The sequence below is a fragment of the Amyelois transitella genome, chromosome 7 (genome assembly GCF_032362555.1).
Source record: "Amyelois transitella isolate CPQ chromosome 7, ilAmyTran1.1, whole genome shotgun sequence".
NCBI lineage: Eukaryota > Metazoa > Arthropoda > Insecta > Lepidoptera > Pyralidae > Amyelois > Amyelois transitella.
Genome location: NC_083510.1, coordinates 11,369,197 through 11,394,035, shown reverse-complemented (window position 1 = coordinate 11,394,035; position 24,839 = coordinate 11,369,197). Strand labels below are relative to the sequence as shown.

At 39.5% G+C, this 24,839-nt stretch overlaps 1 protein-coding gene across 2 annotated transcripts in view; it reads right to left on the bottom strand.

The window, feature by feature from the left end:
- Nucleotides 1–24,839, bottom strand: part of LOC106130237 (dual specificity protein phosphatase Mpk3) — a 43,448-nt gene that overhangs the window by 4,573 nt on the left and 14,036 nt on the right. Inside the window, exons 2-5 of one of the 2 annotated variants that reach the window (XM_013329038.2) lie at nt 24,565–24,655; nt 2,097–2,274; nt 1,633–1,771; nt 500–735 (exon numbers count right to left, since the gene is read on the bottom strand). In XM_013329038.2, the coding sequence (XP_013184492.1) occupies nt 500–735; nt 1,633–1,771; nt 2,097–2,274; nt 24,565–24,655 (644 nt within the window). The remainder of the gene's footprint in view (nt 1–499; nt 736–1,632; nt 1,772–2,096; nt 2,275–24,564; nt 24,656–24,839) is intronic. The other variant, XM_060945144.1, reaches the window with a different exon arrangement.

Below are 24,839 nucleotides of genomic sequence, written 5' to 3'. Positions count from 1 at the left end.
GGGATATAAGACAGATAGCAATGATTGCTTGAGGCTGAGATGAGACTAATATTTCAATTAACATTTTGCTTCTTTACCAATAATAGTGACTGGGTGTACTACTATTGTGATTTGGACTAAACGTGAACGGGAACAAATCAGATCAGATGCAGTGATACAGTTTATTGGGAATCGGTATAAAGACCACAATAAAGATCTCTATGATTGTCTACAGCCAAACGTAAACTCAAATATATACCGTGGGGGTGAAGGTACCGTATATCACTGTTTACAAGGGAATCTAACCCAGTTTAGTACGAGACGTGGTGAAAGTGCATATTCTCTTAATCCTCTATCTTCTAGTCACGATCGACATCCAAGGCAAAGAGGTGGAGTGGTACTTATTATAAAGTGCCGGAAAAACGGCAGGGGTCTGACATTATTATCAACAAAAAAATCTTAAGAAAAATTGGACAACAAAACGGGGAGGGCTTTATTTGTGTGTAGATACAATGCAGACCTTACTCAAACTGGCGCTGCGTTCGTGGAGGCCCAGGTCTCTCTCGAAGCCGTGCAGCTGCCTCAGGAAGTGGAAGTTGGGCGCGATGTCCGCCTTGCGGCTGCGGACGAGCTCGAAGGCGTCCCGGAGACACAGACGGTGATGCTGCATGAGGTACGCCAGGGTCACGGTGACCGAGCGGGAAACCCCGGCCACGCAGTGGACTAGGACGCCGCAACGCGCTGACATCGCCTCCTCTGTAAAAGAAGCAAAATATGTATGAAATGTATGTTACTTCCTTGTGTATCGATCCATTACAATCCAATTCCTTTTCTATTTGTGTTAGTCTAGCAGCTTTACCCGCAGCTTTGCCGGCGCCAATTTAGCGCCACTACAAAAGAATACAGTACATACATATACATATAATCACGTCTATATCCCTTGCGGGGTAGACAGAGCCAACAGTCCTGAGCGGACTGATAGGCCACGTTCAGCTATTTGGCTTTAAGATGGAATTGAGATTCGAATAGTGACAAGTTGCTAGCCTATCGCCTAAAAAAGAATCTCAAGTTTGTAAGCCTATCCCTTAGTCGCCTTTTACGACATCCATGGGAAAGAGATGGAGTGGTCCTATTCTTTTTTGTATTGGTGCCGGGAACCACACGGCACAAAAGAATACAGGTTTCTCGAAAATCCCACTAGTACAAAAATAGTTACATTTATAAAATTAGTTGGGATCAAATTTTCTCGGATTAGTAGTAAGCCCCATCAGGAGTTATATTCTTAACATTCATTTTGTACATTAACTCCAAAATTCATGCCGGGAGCGCCAGCCTAGAGTGCTAACTAACAAAATCCTTTACATGGTTTTAAAAGTGCCTTACTCTTTACAATGCTCGATATTACAAATGGTTATTACCAGGTAGATATTAATTCTGAAAACAGACAAAACATTTCCACCCAACAAAGTTTCTTCTTCTGTATAATACACTAGACAGATGTGCAGTGCGGCACTTATATAGCGCATTATAGATTGCATTTAAAAAGAAAATTGTTTCACATTACATACATTGACGATATAATCTTTAAGGGTAGATTCCAAACAAGACATGCTCGCAATCCCGAACCAATTAAAATCAAAGGTAACAACGTACCAATAAACCGTATGGCCTGTGGGAAGTGTACCGCCAGATTCTGGCTCCAGTGGTCAGCGATGGGTATCTTCAGGTAGTTGATGCCGCAGCCCTGCGCCTCGAACGTGTTCGGCAGGTCCGGCGTCACGTTAAGCACGTACTGTAACATGTACACATATTCTTGCAACACACTGTAGAGATATGGTATATCTATGAAACAATATCGAATAAAATAAATTGCGCAAGAGAAGTTTCTTATGCTTGGCGTGTAAATGCAACTTCCAATTTAAGTCGTGGGGGCCCGTGGATTCCTTAAGTAACCGAAAATCTACCGCTTGGGGCTTGCTAAATTGCTTCTATATTATCCATTTAACTTATCTTCCATCTTAGCTACAAGAAGTCGAGTGCAGGATAAAGACCTTGATCAATTGGATCTATTGGACCGTTTGTCCAACAATAAATAGGTATAATAAAAACGGACTTACCTTTATATTGTGCCTGGCTAACGCGTCGCAATCCTCACTGTTGGTAGAGTTGCCCAGGTACAGGTTGGGTAGGATCTCGATGGGGAACTCCTGCTGGTGCGTGTGGGCTTCCTCGCACTCTGATGAGGATCCCGAAGACAACGCGTCGTCGCAGCCGGAGCCCGAGATGCGGAGGGACCTGGAACAGCATGGGACAGTTTAATTATAAAAGAAAGAGTTATTGACAGTGCAAGGCATTATTGTATGAATATAGTCCTGGTGTTTGTCTTGTGGGGAAGGAAGGGAAGGCCATCCAGCAGTGGATAATTTTTTTTTCGGTAATGGACCTTCAGCTGTTTGGCTTAATAATAGAATTGAGATTCAAATAGTAACAGGATGTTAGTCCATTGCCTAAAAGAATACCAAGTTTACAAGCCTATCCATTAGTTGCCTTTTACGACATCCATGGGAAAGAGATGGAGTGGTCCATTTTTTTCTATTTACTCCGAGAACCCCACGGCAATATGACATATAACCTACTCATATTTAATAATTTAATTCAAATATACACCCAATAAACCAAAACTTCTTCAGCAAGTTACCGTGTACAGTCAACGGCAGTGTAACATGATCCGTTATCTATACAACCAATCTGGTTTCTCTGCAATTGACTGCACATTGTTACATAACTCTCAAGTTATGGAAAGGCCACGCGCTTGTAAAACATAATGAAAAGCTCGGCCATTGAGCGGGGCCTAATGAACAGGATAATCCGATAGAGGCGGTCCATACGGCGGTAATGTCATTAGCGGGCTGTGGCACGCGGCGACGCCGTGCTCACCTGGGAGGAGGTACTAAACCTAGGATACGGTACTGAACCCTTACGAGTACATAACAGTCTTGTAGTATTTTTTTCTTCCAAAAGTTCCCCTTAAATGACGATAGATGGGAATTTCGGAAAACCTTCTGTTAGTGGTGTAGTGTATCATTTCTCATGTGGTATTTTATACATACATACATACATATGGTCACATCTATATCTTTGTTGTATCCTAACCTCTCTGTAGAGGAGCCCGGGGTATGCGTTTGACCATGGATCCTGGATTGGGTGAATCAAGAAATAAGCTTAATTAGTAAAAAAGGCGTACTTTTCGTTTGACAATAAAAAAATTCGTAAAATAAGGGCAACTACTCAAAATTAGCTTATTAGGGCTTATTTTTAGTTTCCATACTGATTTAGGTTCTAACGACTAAAGCATTTCTTGGATCAACTTGTATCTACCAATCATGATCCTCATCTTCCTTCTTTAAATGGGATAACTTTAAAAAAAATCATTTTATCAGTAAAACGGTTAGAATTTTATAACATCATAAAAACAGAGGTGCCTCCCAGAAGGACAACAGAAGCACTTATAATTTGTAGTATAAACAATGGACGTTCCTTTTCGCAAATCCGCGGCCGCCCAGGCAAGAATCGATCGGGGGTTTCAATGGGGGATGGGGGGAGAGGAGAGGGGCGCCATTCAGCTGCCCCCGCGCTCAATGGCCGCCCACACAGCTCGTCTTACTCTACCCCCACACCCGCCCCCCTCCTCGCCACCTCCGCCACCAAATTCGCCCTCTCAATCGTCCCGCCGCCATTCAGTTTACGTTTTGAACGCAATCAAATTTGGTTTACGCCGCGACGCCAGTGAGGAACGTTGATAAGTGACGCCCACGCCGCCGACACTCACAAATTACAATATAGAAGCTAAAGCCTTTATTATTGTTAGCTGGCGAACGTGATTGGGAACCGGTATGAGAAATAAATAAAAAAAACTTTTTGAATAAGTCGCAAATCAAAACTGCACATCTGAGTTTTTGATCAAACCTCGTCATGACCTATGAAATGCTTTCTAAGGCACGAAACCATAATAATATAACCATATCTCATTAAGAAAGGCAGGTTCTGATCGGGCACTGGCCTCGTCAACAATATCTTTTCTCATTGAGTCAGCGCCATTTCAATGAATACTACATCATGTTTTCCGAAGCACGGATTCATTTATATCAAATGTAAAACCTAATCTGATGAGCTTGTATGAAGAGTTATGAAATGTTTTGATGATTGATGAAAAATTCATTTGAAATATATAAAAGGCTATTAAAAAAACGATAATCAGATCAGCTCTAATCCAAAAATAATGTCAGAACAACAACGGTGTAATCAAATTTCTTAATCTTAATGATTATTACAATAATTAATAGGTACTTAATATGATTATCTTACACGCGTAATCACATATATTTATAACCTTAATCGTATGCCACGTGGCACTGATATATAGATGGATTAATATCTAGATAGTGGTAAACTAGGGGGTGATATCTTGAAATTTCATGGAGTTTGGTTCAGTAGTTTTCACGTGAAAGACGGACAAACAAACACACAAAACACACTTTCACACTTATAATAATAGTATGTATTTCATATTTGTCTAGTTGAATGCGCAAGAGAAGCAACTACGTCAAATGTTCTACAACGAAGCTGTACTCGGAACGAACGAAGCTCACTTAGGCACGCGTTATCTGAGATTCAATTATCAATAATAAAAAAAAATACTAAAACGACGAGAATAGCCGAACGAGGGTAAACAGAAGTTTGCCATAACAACGTTATGCGGATTAAATCTATCTGATAATCCGCCATCATGATATGGGTGCCAATTAACGGGAAACTCCACACGCAATTAGCAACTACGTATTAGTCAACAACAAAAGTGAATTAGATCGGTGTTTGGACAATTGGGTTGTTGTAACCGTGGGCAGAATGGGCTGGGCCTCTGCGGTGTATGGTGTGAGCATAGACCACTAAATGGTAAAAAAGAATAGACTGGTCAGAACTAAAGCAAATGATGAAATGAAATGAAAAATGACAGTGTTTAGTGCAGACCACGTTTCTTTAATGCGCGCATTTAGGTTAGATAAGTTTTAGTGCCGGTAGGAGTATAAACATTGTAATTCCATTCTCATCATCGCTAATTAAAATAGATAAGTTCTGAATAAAATATTTTCGGAAACCTTCGGAAACTGCGCTAAGTTCAACCATGGGAAATTTAAATTCAGATGTGTTGAAACTATTTTAATCAATATGAGTATCATTTTTACTTTCATTTCATACTATCTAATTTCGGGTCAATTCACTCGGAGTCATGTGACGCGACAGGATTCCAATATTTGGACGGAAATGTGTATCCTTTCATTCATTCATTCATATGATCACGTCTATATACCTTGCGGAGCAAACAGAAAGCCAGCAGTCTTGAAAGACCGACAGGCCATGTTCAGCGGCTAGGCTTAATGATAGAATTAAGATTCAAATAGTGACAGTTGCTAGCCCATCGCCTAAAAGTAGAATCCCAAGTTTATAAGCCTATCCTTAAATCGCATATCTAGTTTAGTAAGTAGACAAAGTAAAAATTTGAGTCGCTATCAAAACGTCTCATGTGAGCGCAGTCTCATGTGTGATAATTGACATTACAATTAATGTCGTATTTTTCGCTCGACTAATCTAATATATTATATACATGTCAATACCATAGACAGAGTATTCCGTGGGCACTATATACTATATTTTACTAGCTAGCTCAGCATAGTAGGTAGTGAGTAGGCGTGCGTAGGCGAGCATCCGACGTCCATTCAGGGTGGGCACCCACGCCGCACACTCAAGTCTGATAATGGTGGAAACGACAGTGTTTTACATACATACATAAAATGTCTTTTTTGTATTGATGCCGTGTGGTTCCCGGCACCAATACAAAAAAGAATGGGACCACTCCATCTCTTTCCCATGGATGTCGTAAAAGGCGACTAAGGGATAGGCTTACATACTTGGGATTCTTTTTTAGGCGATGGGCTAGCAACCTGTCACTATTTGAATCTCAATTATCATCAATAATTATCTTAAAGCCAAATAGCTGAACGTGGCCTATCAGTCTTTATAAGACTGTTGGCTCTGTCTACCCCGCAAGGGATATAGATGTGATTATATGTATGTATGTATGCACATACATAAAATCACGCCTCTTTCCCGGAGGGGTAGGCAGAGACTACCTCTTTCCACTTGCCACGATCTCTGCATACTTCCTTCGCTTCATCCACATTCATAACTCTCTTCACGCAAGCTCGGCGGTTTCGGGTACTTTTGACCTGACCCTTTACCAGGACGTCCTTAATTTGATCAAGATACGTTCGTCTAGGTCTTCCCACTCCGACCTTTCCCTCCACACTCTCCTTGTATACGTTTTGTTGGATTCTATTGCCGACCACTTCGTTACCGTCGGTATTGATTCAGATATTACAGCTTCGTCGTAAGAGTCGGACAGTTAGTTAATAATAAGAAAGCGTGATGCGCAGGGAGGCACACGTTCAAATCCTACCTCGGCCATGTAGGTTCTCTTACAACATACGAATGACTTTTTTTAAGTTTTGGTGAGGGAAAATATTGCGAGGAAATCTGCACAGACAGCTGCACGTTTAACCATGAGCCAATATGTGTTAGGTTAAAAAAGACCACGTTCTGAACTACTACTTATTTCTCGTTTTATCATAATTTCACTATTAGTACTATATGCACAAATTGAAAATTTAAAAAAAAAATAGAGAAAAAAAATTTCTTCTGTGGCGATGGTCAAAACATAAAATTGTTGCAAGCAAATATATACTAAGATATTTACAGCATTCTGGCAAATAAATATTTCCGTTTGCTAAAAATAACCTTAAAGAAACAGGAAAAAAGTAGTCAGCCTCAGAACAATAACTTATACTTATTATTGTTCTGGAGTTCATTAGGTAGACGACGCCTAGTACAGTAGGCAACATAAAAGGTACACCAGTTTTCTATCCAGTAATACAGTGCATACGAGATGTTCTCTTTAATGTGGCCCAATGTACCAAAGTAAATACGTCGGTATTTTGAATCCCATGTCAATCCGGAACCGGGATTTGTCATCGTGTAAACGCCACAATGATCAATATTGAGCAAAGCTTTTTCAATACAATGACTCTGAAAATAAAAGAACGAAGGGAATTGGGAAGCGTGATTTAATGTAAGTATGAATGTTAAATCAGTACCTTTACTGACATAAGCAGGGACTATCGCTTTATACTTAGTTGATTGATGGCTAAATTCATATGAAGATCAGTCAAAGTGGTATTGTTGTTTGTATCTTTAGTACGTAGTATAGTACGAGTAGGACTTCATTTCTTAGGGTGCACTACCAAACCTTTTTGATCTGGCAACTAGTTATGACATACCAAAACTTCGCGTTCATATAAATAAACGATTGAATAAGACCAATAAAAACAAGCAAGAAATCTTCGAGTATCCCTGTATCCAACGCGGCCAGTATGGGAGCCGGAGTGGCATTAAAAAGCTGCGCGCGCGTCCCCTGCGCCGGTCATTGGCAGCGGGTGGGCCGGGCCGCATTCCTGTGCGCACACGCACGCCCACACTACCGCCTGCATCTAACATAAGCGAGGTTCACATCTGCAGGCAGAAAGGGGAATAGGAATCCTATAAAATTTGTTGATATACTTTGGTATTTCTTTGGTTATGCCTTTCTGATTTATATTGTATTCCTAAAGGTGAATCACCGACAAGAAAATTGTTCGTGGTCCAGGCAAACCTCAGACTGAAATGCCAAGAATATGCCAAGTATGATGAAAATCATTTTTATTCTTCCAAAAATTGTAACCTTTGCAATGTCCTAAAATCAGTAGTATTGCATTTCCGAAACAAAAGCTACGAATCGAGAAGTCCAGTTTTTGTCCGACCCCGAAGGACCAACAAAAAAAAGCTCGCTGACAGCACACGAATTAATTCATCCGAACATCCGAGTGCAAAAAAAGCTTGCCTCACAATAAGTTCAATGGATTGCGTACGAAATCGAATCGAGGTTGGTTGGGAACAATTTTCATTAATGTTTGTTTTGAATGGTCCAGCACAAATAACCATTAACGATTCATTGAATAAATATATAGTCGTTGATGAATTCGTCGGAGTACGTACGTCGGTACCAGATACATTCCGTTGGCCCGAAAAATTTCTACAAGTTCCGATTGGTACACGCCATAACAGATCCAACCAGATTCTTTGAAATAATATTGATTTTAATCTCATCCCACGTACTATTATATTTATAAAGAGTTAAAGATGAATAATGGTTGTGATATAGTAAAGCTTGCGATGCGTATTGTTGTCTTTTTCATTAATGTGTGTGGCATGATCTTCCTATTCTTGAAAGTGAACTATACCAAGACATTATCTGGTTTCCTTTAGAATAGTTTCTATTAACATTGGAAAGACAATTATGTGAAAGATTCGCACCTGATGTATCCGAAGCTTCATCTGAACCGCAACCTGAATAATAATTCTGATTTACATAATCCTACCTTAAATTTGAAGAAAGTTGTTGTAGGAATTATACTTCCATTTTGGTCTTCCGAGACAAATCAATGAAGGGAAATGCTCATTAACTTTGGAGTCTTTTAAGCTATGAACAAGCAAACCGTCACTACCACTGGATCTAAATCACGTGGCCTTGTGCCTTTTGGCTCTTTTCTCCTATTGATTTAAAACATATTTCGTTATTGGCACTTTTTTTTCAATAACAGCCATCGAAGGGCGTCCATTTATTTATTTATCCACCATAGTTACTCGACAGTGCCTACACTTATTATACCAATGAAACACCATAAAAGAGCCTTCATCCTTCAAAGCCCAAATGTTTTAAGGCCTGTTCAGATTACTGGCCTGGCAGAGGCCTGTTTCCACCGGTTCATGTGTAGCATGCTTTACGTCTTGCCGGATGCGGCGGCCGGTTCCTCGCATACGTAATTCGGTGGCCCTCGGGCAGTGTGCGTCGTATTGAACCCGTCCGTTAATAAAGCCGAGTGTACCGCGCTTCCGTTCCATCTAGCAGATGTCTGGATCGACAATTGCAACATTATCTTTACAGCTAAGTAGCTGCTTGTACCTCATGGCATTCAGAATACAATCACGCACCTTTCCCAGATTGTAGTACCTTCAACATTGCAGGGAACGTGACAGTCTCTCTCTCTCTAGACTGTCACGTTCCCTGTTGAAGGTACTCATTCTTGACCTGACTTTACACATGGAAGTTCCAGATTTGACCTAAGTATGTTCGTCAAGGCCTTCCCCTTCTAATGCGTCCATCCTCACTCTAATTTTATATTTGCTTAGTCCATAGCAAAGTGTTAAAACGACTTTTAAAATAACTGAAGTAGTAGCGCTGAAAGTAATCGCGCAGTTTACGTCAACAAACGTTTAGGTATAATGCATTTTTAAAATTTTTTAAGGGATTGAAACCGCCAGTCAAATGATACTTCCTACTTCGATATTATAAACCCGAAAGTTTGTAAGGATGTATGCGTTTTTGTTACTCAATCACGCGAAAAGAAACTTTGCAGTTAAGACATAATAAGTTAAAATTTATAGAGATTCAAGGCGGACAAAGTCGCCTGTCGCAGCTAGTAGGTACACTAAATAAGTACTACACGGTCAGTCCAGTTGTTCACTATATGGCCGCATTTATGCATTTATTGTATTTCAGCAAAGCAAGTGTGTCGAGGTCGCGGGCCACTCGCGCCCACGACACGTGTGCGGGGGTTGAAATATCCGCTCTATTTTCAGACCTTGACGGTCGAGTGTCGTTTGGCTCGCCACTGCTAACCATTTCGCATTAATTAAGAAAACACTATATATAAAGCGTCAATACATAATTACGTATTCCCGTATATGGCGAAGGTAGAGTTAATACATTACAAGACACGGCGCGATAGGTAACGCATTCTTCGTTACTCACTTTATTAACTCTTTAGTTATTTTTAAACTTTCCATTAAAGAATAAGTTGAAGCCGAGCTTGCATGAACCAGAGTTATGAATGTGGATGAAGCGAAAGAAGTTTGCAGAGATCGTGACAAAGGGAAAGACCTCACAGGAGAAAAGGCGTGATTTTATGTATGAATGTATGAGAAAAGTTTATTCTTTTACAGAATTCTTGAGAAATTATAAGAACTACAGTGTAACACGATGTAAATGCTTATCAAAATTTTACACTCAAGTTTACGAAACATAGATCTATGAGCAAGTCTGTGCTAGCCTCGGAAATCTCCTCGGTATCCTGATTATAAACTAAGAGGCGCTGTCCACCCCGTAACCGATGCACGAGAGACGTGATTCTTATCAGCGATGAGTGTCACCGGATGAGCGTCCATTGATGACCTTCCCATGGTTAGTCGGCGGTAATTAATAATTATGTTCACTTCCTCTACTGTTTCAACGGAAAACAACCGGCAGGTGACTAACTGACTAACCAGTCGATAAATGTGTTATCGTTGAAGAGTAATTGCTTGTTTTACTAAGGATGAAAAAGACAAGAAAAAATTGATATGGAAGTGCCGTGTGGTTCCTGACGCCAATAGAAAAAAGAAAAGGACCACTCCATCTCTTTCCCATGGATGTATTAAAAGTCGACTAAGGGATAGGCGTATAAACTTGTGATTCTTCTTTAAGGCGATGAGCTAGCAACCTGCCACTATTTGAATCTAAATTCTATCATCTAGCTTAAAAGCTGAATGTGGCCTATCAGTCTCATCAGGACTGTTGGCTCTGTCGACTCAGTAATGGATATAGACGTGACTATATGTATGTATGACTTTACATCATATAAAAATGATCGTGTCCTCACCGCTAGTTGAACAGAAAGTATGACTTAAGTCGAGTAATTTTGCACTTAATTCAAGGTAACATATATTAAACCGGAAATATTAGAATAAATGAGAAAACATACAATTGTTCATGAACACATCACAATAACAGTTAATCATTATTGTATAATGTGGTTTTAACATCACATTATCAGTAGGTATGCCGTTTATGTGATATGATTCATAAAGTTGCTATGTATTTATTTGCAACTATTCGCTCTCCGTTCCACATCATTCCGATTGCTTAAAAGCTGTGTTAAAGATATATAATACACGCTATAAAATAGTGCCTTGTGGTTCCCAGCACCTTGGGAATAATAATTATACAACAGGTTACAATCGATAACATCGTTTGAATGAGAAGGTAACCTAACAATATTATGATCTAGACTGGAAACCAAAAACGTGCACACACATACATATAATCACGTCTATGTCCCTTGCGAGGTAGGCAGAGCCAACAGTCTTGAAGACTGATAGTGCACACACAGCATAGTCATTATTGAAATAGATAAAACACAAAAAAAAAATTTAAACCCAAATTTTTTAAACTACACAAAGGATTTTTTCATCGTTTAAACTCGGAAAATCCGCATTTTTAAAATTACAAAACGGATTTTCTCAACTTTCAAAATCGGAACAGAGTTATTGGTATACGACCGGAGTAGGATATGAGTGTATACATGTGACTCCATGCGCAAAGTAATCACAGACAGGCTTCTCCACAAATGTGAGGAGGAGAACTCCACAAATTGGCGCCATAAATAAATATGATGAGTATATACCTGGCAGAAAGAAAAGAAGAAGTGAAGACAGTTATGAATGTAGAGCGAAGCGAAGGAAGTAGAAGACCGTGGCAAGTGGAAAGATGTAGTCTCTGCCTTCCCCTCCGGGAAAGAGGCGTGATTTTATGTATGTATGTATATATGTACCTAGCAACGAGTGCTTTGTAAAATTGAACCGATCTCGTCACATCCATTGATTATCCAGTCACATACAAAACAGTGGAAGATCGGGTGAAGTTTTTACAACGATGATAAAAAAAAAGCGTGGTTCCGGCTGGCAGGCGAACGAAATACGTCCGTGACCGAGGTCGCCGGATAAAATCGTGAATGAGCTCATAGGTACTACGACACAGAGGAGGTTATTACAGAGACTAAACATTATTTGACGGCGCACCGATTATCGTGGCAGAGTTGGCGTTTTGTTATTCAAAATCGTGTTATGTATGTGTTGATGTTTTAGTGATGAGTTCAAAGTGGAGATTAATGTCAATACGGACGTACATACATATAATCACGTCTATATCCCTTGCGGGGTGGACAGAGCCAACAGTCTTTTGAGTCAGAATTGAGATTCAAATAGTCACAGGTTGCTAGCCTGTCGCCTAAAAGAAGAATCCCAAGTTTTAAAAGCCTATCCCTTAGTCGCCTTTTACGTTATACGGACATAATACGCGAAATATAGAAGTCTTCCGTTGAGAACAGGTAAATCCATAAAAAATCGAAATAATATAAAATATGACAAAAGGAATGCCAAACTATACTTGAAACTATAAGAATGATGTGTCACCGTTTATCATCGCACGCACTTTTCTACGTAGTTATTTACTTACTCTTTATTGCACCAGATTAACAGAACAACAGATACATACATATTTCCAAAACGGAAAACAAAAGCCAACATCGCTTGGTATATCACTGTTCGAAAGGCGGTTCAAATGACAAAATTCCAATTTTGAAATTCGTCGAAATTGTAAAACGAACGGCTCTCCTTGCGCGGCTTTGATCTGCGCCGATGTTAAGTCTCGTCGTACTGTAAGTTGACGTCACGCTGATAACCCTCGGCGATACTGCGCCGGCGCCGGCGGCGGCCACCAAACGTATCTGTGTGCCGCTGCGCCGGGTGACATCACGGCGGCCGCTGCATCCGCGTCGGGGGACCATGACAGGGTTGTGGGTGTAGATAGCGGAGTGAACTTTAGACGATGCTAGTGTTGAGTTGGTAGTTCAGCAAAGCAGATGGTTACATACATACATACATACATATGATCACGTCTATATCCCTTGCGGGGTAGACAGAGCCAACAGTCTTGAAAAGACTGAATGGCCACGTTCAGCTATTTGGCTTAATGATAGAACCGAGATTCAAATAGTGACAGGTTGCTAGCCCATCGCCTAAAAGAGGAATCCTAAGTTTATAAGCCTATCCCTTAGTCGCCTTTTACGACATCCATGGGAAAGAGATGGAGTGGTCCTATTCTTTTTTGTAATAGTGCCGGGAACCACACACACACAAAGCAGATGGTTGATGAGAATAATACATACATACATACATATAATCACGTCTATATCCCTTGCGGGGTAGACAGGGCCAACAGTCTTGAAAAGACTGATAGGCGATCAGATATTTGGCTTTAAGATAGAATTGAGATTCAAATAGTGATAGGTTGCTAACCCATCGCCTTAAAAAAGACTTAACCAAGTTTATAAGACTATCCCTTAGTCGCCTTTTACGACAAACATGGGAAAGAGATGGAGTGGTCCCATTCTCAGTCTTTCAAGACTGCTAGCTCTGTCTACCCCGCAAGGGATACAGACATCATTATATGGAACACGGTCATTTCCATGTAGGTACCTAACATAATATTCGAGGATATAATTCACGAGACAATAGCCGCTGCAGACCGCAGCTGTCACAAATGGACCTATCTACATACATACATATGATCACGTCTTTATCCCTTACGGGGTAGACAGGGTCAACAGTCTTGAAAAGACTGATAGGCCACGATCAGATATTTGGCTTTAAGATAGAATTGAGATTCAAATAGTGACGGGTTGCTAGCCCATCGCCAGAAGAATCCCAAGTTTATAAGAATATCCCTTAGTCGCCTTTTACGACAAACATGGGAAAGACATGGAGTGGTCCCATTCTCAGTCTTTCAAGACTGCTAGCTCTGTCTACCCCGCAAGGGATACAGACATCATTATATGTAACACGGTCATTTCCATGTATTACCTAACATAATAATCGAGGATATAATTCACGAGACAATAGCCGCTGGAGACCGCAGCTGTCACAAATGGACCTATCTATCACACAAACCCTACAAATGAGTGCATAAGGTCATACACATGACATTGTTTACGATTTACTGCAACAATAAGCGCTTAATTAATTTGTAATAACATGCATTCTGTTATCTTATACAAAAAAATATATATATGTATATATAAAATACGAGAAGACACGTAAACAACTTTATTCGCTTCGATAAAAGAGTAATTAGTCAATTATTGCTAATTAAAATGGTACATAACAACAAATAACTTTTCTAGAAAGAAAACCGCTCTCAATCGACATCCGACCTTTTTGAAAGTCGGTTAAATTTCTATAACCTTCTCCAATGTGTAACAACAAACACTTTCCTGAAAACCGCATCAAAATTGGTCCAGCGAAACGCGAGATAATAGCGGACAAACAAACATACCTACATATATACAACATATAACATACATACAACTATACATACACAGAACCACCTTTTTGTTTTTGTAGGCGGTTAAATATAGGTAAACAAAACATTATACAAATAAAATGTAACGTTCATTCCCATTTATATCCTGAAGTTACAATTTTTATCAACAATACTGAAGACATTGTGGCTACCGGCACATTAAAAAAGGACCGCTCTATGTCTTTCCCAAGGATATCGTAAAAGGCGACTAAGGGAGATTAGTAAGCGTTGCAATTTTATAATTAAGCCACACAGCTGCAAGAACGCGGCCTTTCAGTCTTTTCAAGACTGCAGGCTCTATCTACCCTGCAAGGGATATATGTATGTACACTGAAGAGAGTGAATGGTCTTTACGAAGGGATCATCGCACACATACATAGGTCCTTTACATTCTCGCGTGCAATTCTGATTGACGTCATTCGGCCGTGTAACACGAGTGGTCCTTACCTCGCGTGACCACTCGTCCAAGGCGTCCAAATATACAAGAGATAAACGTCTTTTGACCTTAAAAAATAGTATTTTTCTTTTTATATATCATTATATTTATAATACCAACTCGTTAGGGAATTCCAGAAATAAAATTGTAAGCTCCATTGTTGCCAATTAAAGAGCTGTAATATTTATTTTCTTTTATACTTTTTCTGTGTGTAGACGGTTCGTTTTTTATTTTATTTTTTTTTACTTCAGACAAGGCGTACAGTTTTTACATAGATTCTCAATACTTGTGCCGTGTGGTTCCCGACACCAATAGAAGCCTTAAGGAGTCAAATTCAAATTAAAATTTTTATTCATTATTATGAGACCTTTCAATATCACTTAATAATTGTCTTAACTAAGTTTACTGCCGCTTCCAAAGCCTAATTGCAGAAGAAGTGGTAACAACTGCTCTGCAGCATTTTCTTCAATAGCGTCAACTCCACAATTATCCAAACAAAGGTAGACAAAGCCTACAATCTTCAAAAGACTTTAAAGCCGAGTCTGTATGTCTTTATGTTTTTTTTGTACATAAATACATGTGATTGACAGATATTCAAACTGACTTATAGTATGATAATCAAACATAGATATATTATGTCTTAACGTACATAATGTATTGACAATTTTGATTTAGCAAAGTGATTCCGTAGGAAGGTTTCAATCATGAAAATTTTCACCCTTTAAAAGGTCAGATGTTGCACGAATCTCGAGTAAATAATTTAGTTAGCAACACCATTCTCCCACACATGGAGAACTTAAACCACTTAGAAATATTAAAACCGCTGGCTTTCATGAAAACTAAAATACAACCGGCCAAGTGTGAGACGGACTCGCGCACGAAGGGTTCCGTACCATCATCACGTTTGCATGCATACATACATACAATACAATCACGCCTATATCTCTTGTGGGGTAGACAAAGCCAACAGACTTGGAATGACTGATCGGCCTTGTTCAGCTATTTGGCTTAATGATAGAATTGAGATTCAATAGTAACAGATTGCTAGCCCATCGCCTAAAAAAAGTATCCGAAGTTTGTAAGCCTATTCCTTAGTCGCCATTTACGACATCCATGGGAAAGAGATAGGTCCTATTCTTTTTTGTATTGGTGCCGGAAACCAAACGGCACATTGTATGGCGACCCCCTTAATATTTTATTATTCTAATTTATTGTTTTAACGGCAACGGAAATACATAATTTGTGAAAATTTCAACTTTCTAGTTATCACGCGGTTTATGAGATACAGCCTGGTGTCCGACAGACGGGGACATACAGACAGCGGAGTCTTAGTAACAGGGTTCCGTTTTTACCCTTTTTAGTACGGGACCCTAAAAAATAAATGTAAGTTCAGTGTTATTTATGCACATCTCACATGAAACAGCAATTCAAATGTCTCGGAACAAAAGCTGGTATTTTATGAATAAATTAATAAAGAAAATGAAATCGACAGGAAACTAATACGAAATTAATGAGGGTGCCCTGAGCCTGCGGCTGGCGGCTCAAGGCTGGGTCGAATCCCTCAGCGGCCTTCCGACCTTGTCATGGCTGATATACGATAAGTATTTCACGCGAAAGCGCTTGGGAAAAATTTATTCAAGAAACAGACTGACAAAACAAAATCAATGCACTAGGATAGCTAATGTAAGCCGTTTCGAAAACTGTCTCTATGGTTCCAATATAATTTTTTTTTTATCATAAAACTAGCGACCAGCCCTCGCTTCGCACGAATAGCATTTATCTTTCTCAGAAAACCATCTTTCTAACATTTTAAACAGGAAATAAATCAGTCAGCACATACATACAGACGGACTGATAAAATAGGGAGGCTTTACAATAGACAAGAGAAAGAAGTGATTTTTGAGGTTATAGACGAAAAATTGTGAACCCATTTAGTACCAGTTTAGGATCTAAATATTCTTGTGACCAATGTTTAAATTATCAGAATAACTATTGCTCATACATATATACGCCACGCTACTTTCTCAGAGGGGTAGGCAGAGACTACATCTTTTCATTTGCCACGAACCCTGCATACTTATCTCGCTCTTGCAAGTACTTACTTACTCATGCAAGCTCGTCGGTTTCGGGTACTCTTGACCTGACCTTTTGCCAAATGCTCATTAAAGAAAAAAAAAACAAAAACCACAGCATAAACAAACCTTCATAAGTATATTTCTGAGAAAATGTTAATAACGTGGGCTCTGGTGGGCCGTGGTTTGTACGAGTATGTAAACTCGACAATTCTAATGTCAGGTCTCAGAAACAATCCTTTGACATATTCCAACGCCGTAGTGAGTGGGTGAGTGACATCAGACGACCAAAACTTAGCACGGTGGGTGAACAAGGCCGGGACGAAATATATAGTTTATAAAATTTGTCACTATGTATATCTGATTCTCAAGTACATCAGTAAATTATCCAGCAAAAAAATCGTACCTCAGTTTTGTAACTTTTGGCCTTGTCTACACCGCAAGGGATAAAACGTGATGTGTGTATATAGTTTGTCATACATACATAAATACATACATAAAATCACGCCTCTTTCCCGGAGGGGTAGGCAGAGACTACCTCTTTCCACTTGCCACGATCTCTGCATATTTCCTTCGCTTCATCCATATTCATAACTCTCTTCATGCAAGCTCGGCGGTTTCGGGTACTTTTGACCTGACCCTTTACCTGACCTTTTTGTATCATCATACTATGTCTTCAGTGCCCTTTTCTATCGATGTTTCACGAACATCCATCTTTTCAACCTAAGCTCCTTTCTAATTATAAAACCAATATTTATTACAAAATTACAGACTGCGAGAATGAACATCACTCTGCTAAGCGGAAGTGGCGGATTACATAAAGCAGACGATCGCGTCATCCAGCATTTTTATCAGTTTCGGATCAAAACACGCGAACATTTGGCGGTCAATTAATCGCCGCCTCCGCTTTTACGCACCGCTCCCGTTTAAGGACGGGGTTCGCAATAAAAATAGAAGTTATTCATTGATTAATTCTTACGTACTGTAAAGGTCAGTTCACATCGACACGAGACGCCACGCGCGCGACGCATAATAAATGTGTACCTATCATTTTGTGTATAAAGTCGAATTTTGGTATCACTCTACTCAGTGTGATCTAACTTTAAGGTAGATTCGATTCCACATTGACAACTGATGCTTTGAAATTAAAAACTTATAAAAATATCTATCCAAGACGTAAAAAAAAAAGAAACAAACATTCTTGAGGACCTAAATTTTACTTCAAATTGTGACAGGTTGCTAACCCATCGTCAAAAAAAGAATCCCAAGTTTGTAAGCCTATCCCATAGTCGCCTTTTACGACATCCATGGGAAAGAGATGGAGTGGTCTCTTTTGTATTGGTGCCGGGCATCACACGGTACCAAATAAATAAATTAAAATTTATAACGAAAATCGCTCTAAAAACAGCCACTGTTCAGCCGGCCTTACCCACCGCCGTTTCGCCCGCGGCCTTGCGTGGGCGTCATTACATTTACACCATAAATTTGAATGTTGCTATTTATAGTTGTGGATAAGTTATCGTGAAAGGGAGCCGGCAGACAGCTCACTCGTGGGCAGTGTGGCCAACACCGCAACTTTAGTTGTACATCTACCAGTTTTTTTCAATGTCAAATTAGTTTTCATATCTATAGGTTTTTAGACAATGCACTTATTTGCTACGAAAAATTCTACAGAAAGCAACTAAAAAATGTGAATGAAGCGAAAAAGAAGCAGCGAAGGTCTCAAGTTGAAATATTTAGCTCTATCGCAGTGGGGTCTCTGGGGTACAGGCGTGATTTTAAGTATGTACGTTTTTATACGTGATCTACAGATTTACTCTCCTGGCGTTGGCAACACCGCTCGTGGGTGGTAGGAAGCTCGACCCAATTAGGTGAGCAAAAACTCAGGGAAAATTTCGTGTTACAAAGCTATTATTACACCGTCAAAGTGGGGTATTAATAGGCGTTTAAACATCATTAAACGAATCGCGAATAAAAATTGAGTGGTGGATTCTGACGTAGAAAATATTAGTCGTAACAGTTTGTATAACTCATAATTTTTATGAGAACTAGCTGTTTCTGAATTAAGTTTAAATGTAGGTACTCAAAGTAAAAGGTTATCCCCTGGATAGGCCCCTTAGATTAGTGGGGGGGAGCCAAGATTTGAACCAAACGAACTCATTTGAGAAAACCAAATTCAAATCGGAAGAAGTTTTCGCGTGATGCAATTACAAACCATACGGACAGATAGAACCGTGTGGTTTCCGGCACCAATACAAATAGAATAGAACCACTCCATCTCTTTCCCATGGATGTCGTAAAAGGCGACTAAGGGATAGGCTTACAAACTTGGGATTCTTTTTTAGGCGATGGGCTAGCAACCTGTCACTATTTAAATCTCAATTCTATCATTAAGCCTAATAGCTGAACGTGACCACATGTATGTACGGACAGACAGAAATTCTTAAAATCACATTTTTAGCTTCTATCGATCTTAAATATATTTAGATCGCACACATTGACTTCTCAGCAATATCACAAACATACATAAACGATAGTTCATATATTGAAACAGTAAGCAAAAAACATCGAATGGTTTCTTCACTCGTCAAGAAACAGTTTCTCAATGCACACGCAAACACGGCCAGCAACAGGAAGCGACGCAGTTTCATTCATTCAACTCGACTCACACGCAGCAATCGTGGTATTTCTTTATATGAAAACTAACTAAAGTTTTTGTAATAGTGTAAAAAAATTGTTTATGAACTTTGGGGGGCTAAAGCAAAAAATAAAAAAAAACTATTAACAAAAAATTGGTAATCTGTAGTCAAATATTAATGAAGAGGTTAATTTATGTGCCGTGTGGTTCCCGACACTTTATGTAGAATAGGACCACTCCATATCTCAATCATGGATATCGTAAAAGGCGGCTTAGGGACATGCTTATAAACTTGGGATTCCTCTTGTGGGCGATGGGCTAGCGATCATAAAGCCATACCAGCTAAACGTGGCCTTTCGGTTTTTTCAAGACTGTTGGCTCTGTCTACCCCGCAAGGGATATAGACATGACTGTAAGTAAGTTGATTCATGCAAGGGGTAATGTTTGGAAATCAAGAAAATATCATGAAAAATCTTCAGGAAACTTACATTGGTACGAGAATCGAACCGGTAAATAAGAACAAACATTACGTTTCGTTCATAAAGTAATCCGTTCGAAACATGACATACCTCATAGTTTTATACTTCATTCACCGCTAATATTTCATTAACAGTTTCGTTCTGCGCAGAGAATAGTGAACGGAGGCGCGCATGCGCATTGGCCGCCTGCCGCATGAATGGCGGTCCGTTCAACGTACTATTTCACTTGCTTGTTCAAATGCGAAGTGTAATGTTGTGTAACCTAGCGGCTAGTAGTAATTGCAAGGTTTCTACACTTTTGTTTAAACACAGCAAGGCTTACTTACAGAAATTAAGCTCCACTCCGTGATAATTGGTTAACATTTTGTCGGATATGATACGTAAAGATATAAATTTACTTCGCACATCTGATGAAGCAACTAATTTATAGTATATTATGTCAAAAAGTCATATCAAGACATCTTCTTTTAAGTTACCTTTTCCCTCTTTTTACGTGGGGTCAGCACAGTATGTTAGTTTTTTTCCAATTACCTCTGTCACTAGCCATCTCACTGGTCAGTCCCTTCCTTTTCCCCTTTCATTTCCTTTATCTTTCTACATATATTTTGGTTAATTTGGTGTAATCATCAGAGATCGGATATTCGGATGCATATTTACCTAAAATTCCGGTAGGTAGGTAATTTTTTAATAAATATGATCATCCATCACTTATGTTGATAAAGGTATTTATTATACCTAATATACGATAAGTTTCAATTCCTTGTTTAATAAAATTTCCGGGATTCAAAATAATTGGAATCCCGAAAGCAAGAAGCCGCCTCCATACTTTCTTAGCCAAAATATTAGTTTAGGTAAATATGCATCCGATTATCCGATCTCTAGTGATCATTGTATTGCAATACTCTCCCAATAATTTCTACCAGTTCGTTTTGCTGTTATATTCCACACGTTATTAAGACAGGGTAAGAATTACTTCAACATGTCTTATAATGAATACTAAAACATGTAATTTTTCCTGAGATTGTGACGTCGGCATTGAAACAATGGCGGGTCCGACAACAGCAGTCGCCACGGCGGCGTTCTAACGACCTTTACGAATTTTAGCCTCACCGTGCGAATCTGCTTGATTAACATTTGTGTGTGAAACTGAATCGGAATCAGGGGTACCACCAAGTCAGCTCATCTTTAAGAACTAGTTCTTAGTTGTGGCATTGTCTGAAGAACCGTGATGAATAAAGAAAATATCGAGTCTGCTAAGGGCGGAAAAATCCTGTTTTGGTGCAAAATGTTCAAACTCTGCTTTGGGTTATATGATTAGAAGTCAGAATTATATGATGAACTGTCATGACATGACAATTACAGGAAGAAATATAGAGAGGTCTTATTTTAGCTAAGCGCCCAACAGGGTGCTTAAATGTATGTTACCACTGCGTATAATTTGAGGAGAAATAAGGTATTAAGTAGCTCTGGACCAAAACTCTGTAAATCACCACTAAAATTTCTCATTTTTTTCCACACGCTATAATTTTCATACATCGTACTTCAATCTCGCAACCCTAATTACACTTGAACAAATATGTACGTATGAATGGAATATTTGACATTGACGTTGTATGACTCCATTCAAAGACCACACACACACACACATACACACACACCACAAAAAGACAACAATTGAATTAACAATTGCCGAGGTAATAAGTGACGTGAAAAGGAATCTAAAGGTATAATCATGTCTATATCCCGCGGAGTAGACAGAACCAACAGTCACGAAGAGACCAATCAGCTATTTCACCGTTCAGCTATTTGGATTTATGATAGAATTGAGAATCAAATAGTGACAGGTTGCTAGCCTATCACCTAAAAGAAGAAACCCAAGTTTACAAGCCTATCCCTTAGTCTAAAGGTATAATTTCACCGTTTGAGATCAGAAACTTATTTGGTTTTTATTAAAGTGTCAAGTGATATATTTTTACCGGGTCTCATGAAACGTTCCTACTTTTTGCAGACAAGCGTGTGCCGCGTCTCGGAACCTAACTGATGACATACACCCGACATCCGTCATCATTCACCACCGTTGTTACTCGGAAACGGCCTACGAAACGTCGACCAATTTCAACTCTATATGCGCACACGCAGCAATCAGCTCTCCTTATGGGGAGGCAGTACCACAAGTTTAATTATTATAATTGCTCGATACGCGTTGATGGATACTAGGTTTTCTCTTACATAGCAGTTTGAAACTGTTTGGTTTTTATGCCATGGGAACGTGGCTAACTACCAGTTCTTTGAAGCATTTAGCGGGTTATTACGCGAGTCGGCTGGTCAATTAAATGAGACGACAAGGTCGTTTCAACCGCATCCCCTGGTACCACGGTGGAAATTAACGATTTGGCAATGGATTTGATCACACGCGTAACTATGTGCCATTTCTCACCATTGATTTGCACCATTGGTTTCTCTTTATGTGTTTCTTATCATAGAGAATTTCAAATTGAATTTTCTTCATAGGTTTTAATCTTAATGATTTGCTCAAGACATAATTTGGAGTGATGCTCTTGCTGTGACAGATTTGGCATGTGGCTTAGAAATGTTTGCTATATGTAAAATTAGAGCAAATATCCTACTAATATTATAAATGCGAAAGTTTGTACACCGCAAGCAATCACAAGACGTGATTTTATGTATTTATGTTTGTAGATTTTTTGTGACATGGCTGATCGACTAAGCTCATATCAACAACAGCAGGTAAGTACTAATCCTAGCCTTTCTTTAAATTACAGCTAAAACCTGACTGATTTATAAGTAACTTATCATTCTGCAGTTTCAAGTCCTATGGGAAACAAGTAAAATGAAACATCTCTGATGGCATCTAGAAAGCCGGTATCGGCTCTCGATCCGGTCGTGCCGGAACCGGCCGATGCGATGGCCACTTTTTCCGCCGTCACGACACGATTAAGGAAAACGTCTCACGCGCATGAAATCCGATTCCCACGCGTGCGACTCCGGGCAAGTAATTAACGTGCCAAGGGGTTGGCTTATCTTACGTTTCTAAAAATTGAGAGACATGAATTGAATACTGTTAAATTTAGAAATAACATTGTTGATAATGAGGAAAGTTAGATGACGTAATGAAGTGGGACGAATGCCCCCCGGGTAATCTTCCGCCTCAAAGTTAAACATGTTATGGGTTAAAAATAGGATATCTTGACATTGTTTTATTAACTGACATTGAAGACACCGAGAAAGGACGAGGAAATATGTGTTTGACACGGCAAAAGATACAGCAAAATCACATCAATGCTAAATTTTGTGCATACATACATACACGTCACTATCCCTTGCGGGATTTTGAAAAACTGAAAGAAAATGTTGTGAAACCAAAAGATTTGACAATTACTAAGCGATATGAAGTATCCTATAATAATTTATAAAAAAAAATTATTTGAATTTGATATTTGAATTTACCTTGACAATGATCGAGCGCACAATAAAAGAAGATATTAGCGGGACAGCAAACACGTAAAATTTAATTATTATCGGATTCAAATCAGTTGGCAAGATAAGACGAGACCAGCGTGATACAATACCAAACTAGGAATAACAACATAACACGAGATCAATAGAGGTAAGCTTCTTTGTCAAACATTGCGATTATGCTCTGATCCGGGTATTATAAATTGCTATATGGACCTGGTCGACCTGCGTCGATGATGTCACGGTCGGAGATAGCGTATCCATCATCTGTAGGGCTGCCAAGTGCCAAGTTTCTGGTATCTCCGGGTTTGGGTAACTGCTAATCGGATTCGGATTTAGTTTTCTTCCTTCTGGCTTTAGCGGGACCAAATCCATCCTCACCACTCTGGAGAGGAGCCCAGGGTATGCCCTTGACCATGGATCCTGGTTTGGGTGAGTCAGGTTTTTACACGAAGCGTCTCCCGTCTGACCTCCGCAACCTTTGCAGGGGAATCTAACCCGTATTGGATTGATCATGGTTACACATCCAGTGACTAATGTGCAGGTTTACTCACGATGTTTTCCCTCAACGTAAGAGCATCGGTTAGTATTAAAACTAATGTGTGCTTTCGATTAAGTATTCATAATATTAAAAGGTAAAATGTAGGAGGAGATCGAGCTCTTGTTAATAATCGTTAGTCTGAAACTGTTCTCCGATGGTCGTAAGACCTAAAAAAGGCTCGTCGCCATAGCGATATAATTGTTCTATCGGGAGATTGGGTGACAGGACTTTTTACATTGGAATATTCTAAGAGTACAATCATCTCAAACTAATCTGACATTCGTTTCATTATGGAGATGACTCCTTACTCAAGTATTGATTGACACTTGTGTCAAACTATCAGTTAAACCTCAAAATAATGAATCCCGGCAAACTGAAAACATGACAGAATCTGCTTTGTAGAAAATAAAAACAGCCCTAATCGCTAACATCTCCATCAATGCACGTTAGACTTTATGTTACATCCATAAAAACAGTAAGCAACTAGAGACAGCCCTGATCGAATGACAACGCTCCGTCAAGGCAAGTTAGACCTTATTCTTAAGGTGATACTGACCGTAGTCCCATGAGGGGGAGGTGGGGTACATGCTGCGCGCCCGCCTCGCTGCACCACTCTGGATAGGCGCGGTGGAAGTCAGCAAACTCGCCTGTCGACAAACCAATTGCCCAATTAAATACAATTGCGCGTTTGTTAACCCGCAAACATTTATACACATGGTTTTATAGGTATTCTTTCTTTCGCACTCAAATATTAATGTTAATCTCGGTTATATTATTACCACTCTGGAGAGGAACCTGGTATGCGCCTCTTGACCATATTTCATCATATGT